We start from the raw sequence: 11,855 nt of genomic DNA on the forward strand, positions 1-11,855 counted from the left end.
CAACAAATACCAATTCTCCTCGAAACAGTAAAACATTTAAAGTGATTCAGTGAACCGTTTCCTTATCCTGTGGATAACTTGGAGCAACAGATTCCTTCTCCTGAAGACAATGTTTCACGCCTAGAACACTTACGGAATTTAATTGAGTGCCCTGCCGCCTGCCGGTATTTTTGACTCTTGTTAACAGTAACATGCTCGTTCCTGTCTCCAGAATGGTTCAAGTAAGGTAGAACGCCAGCAACATGCCAGGGATGGGAACTACATGCTAGGGATAGGAACAACATTCCAGGGATGGGAACAATATGTCAGGGGTGGGAACTACATACCAGGGATGGGAACAATATGCCAGGGGTGGGAACAACATACCAGGGGTGGGAACAATATGCCAGGTATGGGAAATACATACCAGGGGTGGGACCAACATTCCAGGGATGGGAACAACTTGCCAGGGATGGGAACTACATGCCAGGGATGGCATGGGAACTACATGCCAGGGATGGGAACAATATGCCAGGTATGGGAACGACATGCCAGGGATGGGAACAACATGCTAGGGATAGGAACAACATTCCAGGGATGGGAACAATATGTCAGGGGTGGGAACTACATACCAGGGATGGGAACAATATGCCAGGGGTGGGAACAACATACCAGGGGTGGGAACAATATGCCAGGTATGGGAAATACATACCAGGGGTGGGACCAACATTCCAGGGATGGGAACAACATGCCAGGGATGGGAACTGCATGCCAGGGATGACATGGGAACTCAAGCCAGGGATGGGAACAATATATCAGGAATGGGAACGACATTCTAGGGATGGGAACAACATGCCAGGGATGGGAACTACTTGCCAGGGATGGGAACAACATGCCAGGGATGGGAACTACATACCAGGGGTGGGAACAACATTCCAGGGATGGGAACTACATGCCAGGGATGGGAACTACATGCCAGGGATGGGAACTACATGCCAGGGATGGGAACTACATGCCAGGGATGGCATGGGAAGTACATGCCAGGGATGGGAACAATATACCAGGGATGGGAACAACATGCCAGGGATGGGAACGACATGCCAGGGATGGGAACGACATGCCATGGATGGGAACGACATGCCAGGGATGGGAACGACATGCCAGGGATGGGAACTACATGCCAGGGATGGGAACTACATGACAGGGATGGGAACTACATGCCAGGGCCAGGTTGGAACTAAATGCCAGGGATGTGAACAATATACCAGCGATGGGAACAATATACCAGGAGTGGTAACAATATACCAGGTATGGGAACAATATACCAGGGATAGGAACAACATGCCAGGGATAGGAACTACATACCAGGGATGGGAACAATATACAAGGGATGGGAACAATAAACCAGAGTCAGGTTGGAACTAAATGCCAGAGATGGGAACAATATACCAGCGCGAGCGATGGGAACAATATACCAGGGCAGGGATGGGAACAATATACCAGAGATGGGAACAATATACCAGGAATGGAAATAGTACATAACTGTTCTCCTGTTTGCACATAATTAGCCGTTTGTCAATCGAGCAGTCGCAAGCCAATATTTCTCCAACTCTCTCTCTCGCTCTCTATATCTCTGTTAAACACTTTTAATACACACAAATACACACGTACAAACATACATTATATTGTCATCACACCCTTCGCATTTTACACAGCCATTCCAAGCGAGACGGGGATTCTTTATGAGCTATTGAAAGTGACATTATTAACAATTTTAACCACATTTTAGAGAGTTGTAGACGTTTAATTCGCACTTACAAGTACTCTAGATATAAGCTTACTTTATGAGTGTGTACTTTGTGTAACTGCGTTGGACACTCTGTATTACTCAATAAGTTGTGTGTTTTTTCTGATGACTCCCTTCTTTCAGTTGGCGAAAAGTAAAGGACTTAAGTTTTTGGAAACGAGCGCCAAAGCCAACATTAACATCGACAAAGCCTTTACTATGATTGCAGAAGATATTTTACAAAAGGTAAATAACAAGCTCATGTCAGAATCAGATGTTAAATCAGGCAATCAGAGAAAAAAGTTGAAATTTTTGGTGAGGATAGATTTAAGTTAAATCTACACGTTCATTGTTCCTGCGTGGCTACTCTGCAATGAAAAGCCCTCTGGTAATACGGATAACCTGATAGTCAAGTCTATGTGAATCATTAGTTTAGAAGATTCGCGTGTGAGTCACACACCCACACACACACACATCTGGATGTAAAGTCCAGGTTTTCTAATTACAACGTAATCCAGCACCTTCTCGCATGTAACCGTACTCTTGGATTACATGGCGCATGTTTAACGTTAAGTTATCGCGCATACAGTTGGAATATCTCTTCGTTTGTAAATGTGGACATATGGTTTATGTTACGGTGTTACATATATTCGGTATTACATATATTCGCTGATGTGTCATCTGTGAGTTAGCATCGAAGATTACCGACAGAAGTTCGATAATTCGGAATGAAAGTATTAGGTTTACTGATCCAACAGGAAGTTGCTTAACATGACAAAATCACGTACGAATGATAAACAAATAATTGTCGACTATTTGTCGTACGATATTAGATTTAAATTTTGTCCTCTGAATCGATCAGAGGCAAAGTACAGTGAACTTCAACCATAATCACATTTACCTAACACGATGGACAAAATCTGTGAGGTTTCTTAATGTAGCACGCTATGTCTTGCCAATGAGATCTTTATCATATTATCGAGCACTTGTCGCGCGCGCATTGACATACGCGCGCGTATCAACATGCGCGTAATTCTATTCTTATCGAATCAAAAGTTAAGTCATCGCACATCGGAAGTTGTGTTAAAAAGTAGCATTAAATGTGACATTTGTCATTAAGGTATTTACACCCTCTAAAATAAAAATGAAAATTATTGAATTATATATTAAAAATTCTGCTATATAGTATGGTCCAATCCAAAAGCGCTGATTTACACTACCTTAATTCCCAAAAATTTGGGAGACAAAAAATTTGAGCGGGCCTCTCGCCCAAATTTTTTGCAGACCAAATTAATTGAATAAATGTTTTCCGTCTGCTAAATTTTTTGCTAACCAAACTTTTGGCATTTGGCCTGTGGCCCTGAAATCTATAGAAAGATTGCTTTTTCTTCATATCCAAGTGAAATAATATTTGAAATTTTAGTTTTCTAATCTGTCATTCATGGCTTGACCAAGTAAAAAGGCTTATATTTTAAATGAATGTCTGGTTAATTAAAATTAGACTTGACCTTTGGTCCGGGTTTACAGTAGTTCGCTACACACAATTATGTACACCTTTGTTCCCCCAAAGCTAAGCGTATGTGCCGCTTAGTTTGATAGATCATGATGTAAACCTTCTAATTTTCTTCCAAACCTTCCGACCATCTGGTGAGGCGTCATAATGATAAGTGTATGTGAAAGGGGTATGATAAGATATGCTGAGTGTAAGTAGACTAAACTATCTGATTGAAAGACTAATTAATATCACTATTGTATATCTATCATTTTGTACTGTGCCATCATCACTGTATTTTTTAGTAGTTACTGGGCAGATCGTAAATTTCATAATGTGAAACAACTCAGACTACCACCTACAAGCTTAAAATTGAAAGCAAAATGACAGGAATAATAATGAACTAAGGCAAATATCTAACTGAAATTTTAGTGGAAAATCGTTAATGTTTCGAAGAATTTGTGCCCAAATTTTCGGTCGCCCAAATGAGTTCAGATTTTCTGCCCAAATTTTTCGGGCTCAAATAAATTGTGCTCAATATAATGGCACACAAATTTTTGGGAACTAAGGTATTATAATTGTCCGATTGCAGAGCGTTCTTGACTAAATCCCCTACCGTAGTGTGAACACTACTTTGCTAATCCAGTATTCTATTTCACTTTGTGGTGACTACTCCAAACGATTCTACTACCCTGAAACGTTTAGCAAATCAGTTCTCGAAACAGCTCTCGTTCCAAGTTTCAGATCTGCAGTAGAAGTTACCTCTACTCTTGCTGCATTTTGTTACCACCTTCCTGCTTCCACTTATACATCTGCCCCAAGACGAATTACATAAGCATCTCGGATCCTGGAATTGACCATTGTAGCCATTGCCACCTTGTTGGTTGTACCGCGGGACACCATTTCCACCTCTGTAACCAGCTCCATTGCCACCTTGTTGGTTGTACCGCGGGACACCATTTCCATCTCTGTAACCAGCTCCATTGCCACCTTGTTGGTTGTACCGCGGGACTCCATTCCCACCTCTGTAACCAGCCTTATTGCCACCTTGTTGGTTGTACCGCGGGACTCCATTTCCACCTCTGTAACCAGCTCCATTGTAATTGGGAAAGCCTTGGGACCTCTGCTGGGAGTTCCAATTCTGATTTCCATACACGGGTTTCTCGTTTCCTCCTTTATTCTGACTTCCTGATTTCCCGTATTGAATTTTCTTTCTGTATTTTTTATATTGAATGTTGTGGCGAATATTCTTCTTTTCAGTTGTACTGGATGAAGTTGAAACTGGAGTTGAACTAAACTGTGTTGGACTCTGTGTCGAACTTTCGGCTGAACTCTGAGTCGTACTGGTATCTGAACGTGGAAACGTCACCCTTTCAGTAGAACTTAGTTCGATGGTGTTATTCTTTGGCATTGTGTCGTTCGCAATCATCGTTGCAGAAGTTACTGTTGGCGAGTAACTTGTCGCTTCTTTTGGCGTGGTCGGCTCCGGCGAGGTCACCTCCGGCGTTGTCGGCGGTGTTGTTGTTAGTGGGGGCGGTGGTGTTGTTACTGGAGGCGGTGGTGTTGATGTTACTGGGGGCGGTGTTGTTGTTACTGGAGGCGGTGTTGTTGTTACTGGAGGCGGTGGTGTTGATGTTACTGGGGGCGGTGTTGTTGTTACTGGGGGTGGCGTTGTTGTTACTGGGGGCGGTGTTGTTGTTACTGGGGGCGGTGTTGTTGTTACTAGAGGCGATGTTGTTGTTACTGGGGACAGTGTTGTTGTTACTGGGGGTGGTGTTGTTGTTACTGGGGGCGGTGTTGTTGTTACTGGGGACGGTGTTGTTGTTACTGGGGGCGGTGTTGTTGTTACTGGGGGTGGTGGTGTTGTTGATACTGGAAGTGACGTTGTTGTTACTGGGGGCGGTGTTGTTGTTACTGGGGGCGGTGGTGTTGTTGTTACTGGGGGCGGAGTTGTTGTTACTGGGGGCGGTGGTGTTGTTGTTACTGGGGGCGGTGTTGTTGTTACTGGGGGTGGTGTTGTTGTTATTGGGGGCGGTGTTGATGTTACTGGGGGCGGTGTTGTTGTTACTGGGGGCGATGTTGTTGTTACTGGGGGCGGTGTTGTTGTTACTGGGGGCGGTGTTGTTGTTACTGGGGGCGGTGTTGTTGTTACTGGGGGTGGTGTTGTTGTTACTGGGGGCGATGGTGTTGTTGTTACTGGAGGCGAGGAAATTGTTTTCGTCCTTTCTGCCGAAATTTTTGCGCTTTTCGGTTCTGTTGGGCCGTCTTCAAAGGACGTTGGTTGAACTGTTACTTTAGCAGACTCTGCAACGTTATTGATAATTCCAATGGCATCTTTAAAACTTTGTTCGTCAGAGTCCGTTATCAGTTCTACATGAAGCTGAAATAAAGCGACAGTTAGAATACGTTAGCTGGTTTTTACAAATGTTTTAAGAGGAAATGCCGATTTATATTATCGTTTTCACAAAAGTTTAGAGAATCATTCACAAATACCTCCTTAAATAGTTTTAGCGCGTCGCAGACTGTTGCCACTGTCGTTGCTCCAATACTTTCTATAAATGTTGCCACATCAGCTATGTCTGTTCCATCCCCTGAAACATACAATCGAACTAGGCTCAATACGATTAATCGTTTTTTGTTGAAATACTCTGTTTCTCCAGTTTTTCGCCCCCAAACTAAGCAGATAAGTAAACTTAGTAAGTTAATTAGTAAACTAACTAGCCGCGTACCTGCTAAAACCAACGCTGTGAAAAGTTTACAGATTAGGTCTGGAGAGTTTCCCAGTAATACTACTATTTTGTCTCCTGTGTCTTCGTTTGATGAGAAACCAAATTTTGGGTTATTGGTTGATTTTAATCCTGAGGATGCAGTTGAATTGTGAGTTGTGCTGGCAGTTGAGCGTGGAAATGTAATCCTAGTGGAACTTTCTATAGAGCTTTGCGCTATCGTGTTTTCCCCAAATTTGGGCACCATCGTTTTCTTTGGCATAGTTTGTTTTGCAAACATCATTTCGGTAGACGATTCTGACGATGTTGGAAATATTTCCGTTGTATATGTGGCTGAAATAAATCGACGGTTAAAATTCGCCAGGTCATGAGGCTCTACCAGTTAGGCAAGGAAAATAACTTACTATGAAATCGTTCTTAGATTCACAACAATCGCAATTCGAAACTTCCGATGCATTAAAATAATTAAGTTGAAAATTTTCTCATTGAGTTCATAGCATGACATGCCTTGTGTTCGAAAATTAGCACGACGAAAACTTTGGGTGGCACTCTCTCTCAAATGAGTACAAATTTTATTCCCAAAAATAGTCAAATAGAATCATGATAAAGTGCCAAATGTTTTGATGCCAAAATTGTGGGTACATAAAGGTAGTTTTGATAATCTTCTTACCTGCAATCGTACCGACAAGCAACAGGGCGATGGTAGCGGTAGTAAAAACACCCATTCAAATAACTTGGTTAAAGAACTAAATACCTGTACTAAAGAGTAAAGCTACACGGGCGCAGAACTCATCGAATCGTGGAGTGTTTACAATCTCCTCTATCCCAAAACCAGAATTGTTTACAATCTAAGAGGTCAAGTTATCATACACTTAGTACCGTACGTGACAATGGGGGGTGGGTCATATTTTCTTCCAAAACACAGTTAGTATTTTTACCCATTTTACCTCTAATTTCAATTTTGGGAATGGGTTTTTTTGTGTTTACAGGTTTTTTTCGATTTTTTTTCCTTTTCTTTATAACTTTTTATCTAATTCGACTTCATTGAAAACAAAACCCCTTCTAAATAGTGGGTATAATTTGCCCATTTCCCAATGTTTAATGAGCTGTTTAAAGCAATTTCTGGGTGGGTATCTTATTTTTTATACCAAGACACTGTTATTACCATGATACCATGATTTCTCAACAGTTAGTACTGCAAAAGCCGGCAAAAGGGGTGGGTGTCTTAAATATTATCCGAAAAAAAAACAGTTAGTAGTATTACCGCGAAGGGGGTGGGTGGGTCTTTTTTAAAAATTCCAAAATTACACTAAGTTGACATCACGTACAGAACTTAGTACCTGATCCCTCCCCCCCGGCCCCCCCCCCCCCCCCCCCCCCGCAACTATGTGAACTATAACTGTTCCGGTGGAACATTTGTAAGATGTCCTTTGTCCATCCATGGATATTCGAATGACAAATACCGAATGCCGAATACTGGATATTTGATGATTCGGTAACGGGTAACTCTACACTGATTAGTGATTAACCCCATTTATAATCACATTTTCATTATCATACCTTAAGAACGACAAATTTAGTCTACCATAAATAAATTAAGTCAAAATTTTGAATAAAATTGTTGTAAACCAAATTCATTGAGACTAAATTTTTCGGCGACTAATTTAAAAGCAGACCTAAATTTCAGTAGAGCATTTATGACATATCATTGAGCTTACACTGTTTATAATTAATATAACCACCGTTCCTACTACTGAACTACTTTGACTATTACATGTGTAATCAACTGCTTTTATGCTTTCACATTATCTTACTTCCTTTTCCCATCAAATAAATAATGGTAAAATTAAATAAATGGAAAGAAAATGGTCTCCAAAAGTCGAAAAATGTGACTAAAATTGTTGTAGACTAAAAATTTGCGAAATTTGTGACTAAAATTATGGTAACCACAATTTTTATAACCAAATTTATTGGCCTTAAAATAAATAACATATCATTTCATTTCAGACGCCGAACCCATCCCTCCGACCAGTTGATCCGATTATTCAGCCGGGTGAATCGCATAGCTCGTCGGGATGTTCTTGTTGATTTCTTTGGAGGCGGGTAGGTTCAGTTTAGTAACAGGATAAATAATGATGAGTTTGTAGATTCTAGAGTTTACAGTATTTAAGTAGGATTATAGTTGCTGGCTCAAGTAATAAATTCAAAGTGCGTTCATTATTAGAAAAATATGAAAATTTATAGATCTTATTTTTTGTATCACAAGGATTTTAAGTTAAATTACGGAAATTCTTTTTCAAATTTAATTACTATCATTACTTTTGTTTCAGGGTCAAAGTTTTGTACGTTTTTACACACCGATCTGGAAAATGAATAGATTGTCGCCTACGTTATCACGTGATCTCATTATCACGTGATCTCATTATCACGTGATCTCATAATTGTCACGTGATCCTGGTGTGATCTCCTCACAGTTCCTTCAACTCCGGATCGTGCCCTACCTGAAACTGTCGCATGTCAACTTTGTTAAACTTTAATATATCTCTACGTCGGACATCCTGTTTATATCGTCCCTTTTTTCAAACTCTGTAAGACTAATTATAATTAATTATAATTGTTTGAGAGAATCATCTGCAGCGTCCCAAACATAAGGGATTAGGTTTAATTAGTCAATTTAGTCTCGTTCAGGGAAGTGACATAATCAGTGTTTAGTATTAAGATTCCACCAAACTCCCTGAGTCACTGTGTACTTTTGAACGGTCAATCGGGATCGTTATCAGTTCAGTGTGATAATAATACAAATTATTGCTGTTAATGCTGTACCATCTGACCAGGGAGTGAGATGTCGTTGTAAAATCAAAACACTGGTCGTCACATTCCAACCTTCTAGTCTGTTCGTAGTCTAACTTACATTCTTTATTAGAAAAGTTCTGTGCTAAAGTTAAACTTTGTAAATTTGGAGTTAGTTGTTCCGGTGGACTAATGATGTTTAGTTTTTTTGCTTAAATTGCACTGTGAATAGCTACTGAATAGTGAAATTGCTGAACGGTAAAATTGTTGAATAGTGAAATTGCTGAATAGTGAAATTGCTGAATAGTGAAATTGTGATTTATCGGTAAGTGTTGTGCTTGGGATTTAGCAAAAAACAATGATATATAAACCTTTTTATTTTGATTTTGTATTGTTGTAATAGTCAAAAAGTTAGTTGATGTCTAGATACCTGTGATGATGATGATGATAATATCTCGGCCAATCTACTAGACGTCCTCTCTGAATTTGTTTATAGACTCATTATAGTAGATGCTATATTTGTGAGTTCGAAGCAGGATTATATTACGGTCGTCCGTTAAAGGACGGATGAGTGTTGATTATAATAATAATCGTTGTTATTTTTTCATAAAATTGCTCATAAATAGCGCTCTTTTCTTTTTTGCGATAACACAAAATATCAAGATGAAGTGAAAGTACTTTATAGTTTTTCAAATGACGTGACAAATATATAATATATGTTGTTTTTGATTTGAAAATTGAGAATTTGGCTAATCTTCATCCTTACGATTTATCCCATTTATAATTCCAATTTCACATACAATCATTTTCAAGAGAAAGTAATTTTGCTTCGTAATTGTTAATAACCAACGCGAAAGTAGGGCCCAAAGTGTACGTACGTTGTGTTCATCGGCTCAGCGGCTGTCTGACATGAAATTAGGAATGCGAAGGATAACTGGTTAAAAAATGAAAGTACCATAGTTTCTACCGTCTGAGAAAAGTTCAGAATTTTCTCTTTAAACACCAATTCTTGAATTTTGTAAATCGGTGGCCTGGTCCGGAAGCAGAATAATGGTTCAATAAAAATTATTGGTTAACATTGTTGGTATTGTCATTATCAGTAATGACCAATACATTGCAATACGTATGGCAATTGGCACTCCACTGCAAAAAGATTAGTGCCAAGGCAGATTTACCTGCCGAACGGAACGAAATTTTACCCATTCCTGCAGTAATGATGTATTTTCTGACTTTGAAGCCCTAGCTCAAAATATAACTTTCCTCCTCCACTGTCAGCAAAAATTTCTGCAGACTAAATCTGTAAATGTGATTGGATACAATTCATAATTCATTGCGCGCTCTGTTATTTAGGAAGTAAATTTACGCTATAGTAAACAATGCGCGTGTCATGTTGATACGTTAACAAATCATTGCGCGTTACAAAGACTAATAAAGTTTACTGTGACTGGCCCAAACTTTGTTAATATAATTACCATTTACAAATATAATATGAAACGAAAGTTCTCATAGTTCTGTATTTTGATTTTCTGTACAGAGCGCCGTTATTGCTGATGAATGTAGTATTTACGAAGCTCTTATTACTGCATGAGGAGTCTGGAGAAATGCCAATATGTGTAATAGAAGTGTGAAATAACTGGGCGGTGGGCCACCCTTAACCTCGTTTGTTATAATGATGTTCACCTCATATATATATAGAAGTTATTAGAGAAGTTTGATAATTCATGGAAATCTGATAATGCGGAATTCTGACTTCTGATTTATTAGACTCAGATTACAGAGATGAGAGAGAGTCTAAAAAATGAGCACTTAAATCATGTTAAAAATGCAGTACATAGCAAGGCGTAGCTGTTCGTACGAGTAGTTTGTTTACGTTTACACTCGATAAACCGGCTAAAATGTGTTGCATGTAAACAGTGATTATACACTCGCCCTCAAAATAGCCCTAATAAATACATATACAATTTTACATATACAATTTTACGGACGAAATGATCCCTTCAGCAGGTAGTTTATGCACTTTTTCACGAATAGCCACTTTGGCTTACTTGCTGTTGGTCATATTAGGGTCATCCCTTTTTATTTTAACAAGAAATGCGGTCGATTTTTTTGTGGATGGCCGCTCTATTTCCCGATCCGTGATGGCGTATTTTATCATATTCCATACAACCTGGGGACTCCAGTCTTTACTGTTTATAAGCATGCAGATATGGCAGAGTTACAGGCCGAGCGCCGCCCTGTTAACTCCATATTGAATTTGAAAATCGTGTATATTTCTATTTAACCATATGTTTATTGTTTATGCAACCTGACACGGATCTGTGCAAAATAGTAATAATAATACTAACTCGAAATAATAATAATATGCTATCAATTAGTGCCTAGTGGGATACGTACATTACATGACATGGTGAAATTAACAATTTACTTGGTCAGTACAGGGCCAACAATTATTTAATTCAGGATATCGCGCAAAATAACTTTGCGCAGTCTAGTTGAGAACGTGGCCGGGCGACATACTGGCGTGCGGGCACGTACGTACGCAGGCACGGCGGTCGCAAGCAACCATATACAACAAAAAAAACCCTCGTTCGCTAACCCTTGTCCTTTTGTGCCTTCGGCACAGGAGTCATGGATCGGGAAAAAAAATAGCTCTAATATATAATAACACATTACATATTCACCAGCTTTTGCTTTTGACGACAAACTGCATTATTTACAAATTCTAATTTCAACGAGGATAGTAAGATAGTAATACGTATCACGTATGTAAACATGACACATGACCAACTCACTTGTAGCGCAATGCACTAATGGGCCGTGCCGCGCATCTTCTCGCAACCACAGATGCAGATCAGCGAGATGCGAAGGATTGACATCGTGAATCAACCAAAGAACCAACTTGTGTGGAGTACATGATCTGTCTATGACCTCTTGGTTAGTCGCGAACACTAACATACATCTAGTGCTAGTTGTTCTTCCTACGAAATCTACTCAACATTAAGTTTCACTATCTTCCTACTGACTTTACATACTCCAGTGTCAGTGCACACTGTGACTCTGTGTATTCTATGTGAGTTTCACA

General features: G+C 39.7%; 1 protein-coding gene across 1 annotated transcript in view; it reads left to right on the forward strand.

Annotated features, from left to right (window-relative positions):
• Positions 1-9,591, forward strand: part of LOC134823462 (ras-related protein Rab-10-like) — an 85,152-nt gene extending 75,561 nt beyond the window's left edge. The window contains exons 7-9 of the mRNA XM_063834926.1: positions 1,910-2,011; positions 7,991-8,086; positions 8,314-9,591. Of these exons, the coding sequence (XP_063690996.1) occupies positions 1,910-2,011; positions 7,991-8,071 (183 nt within the window). The 3' untranslated portion in view covers positions 8,072-8,086; positions 8,314-9,591. The remainder of the gene's footprint in view (positions 1-1,909; positions 2,012-7,990; positions 8,087-8,313) is intronic.
• Positions 9,592-11,855: the final 2,264 nt, after the last annotated feature.

This window comes from Bolinopsis microptera, chromosome 11 (assembly GCF_026151205.1).
Source record: "Bolinopsis microptera isolate Bmic1 chromosome 11, MBARI_Bmic_1.0, whole genome shotgun sequence".
Classification (NCBI taxonomy): domain Eukaryota; kingdom Metazoa; phylum Ctenophora; class Tentaculata; order Lobata; family Bolinopsidae; genus Bolinopsis; species Bolinopsis microptera.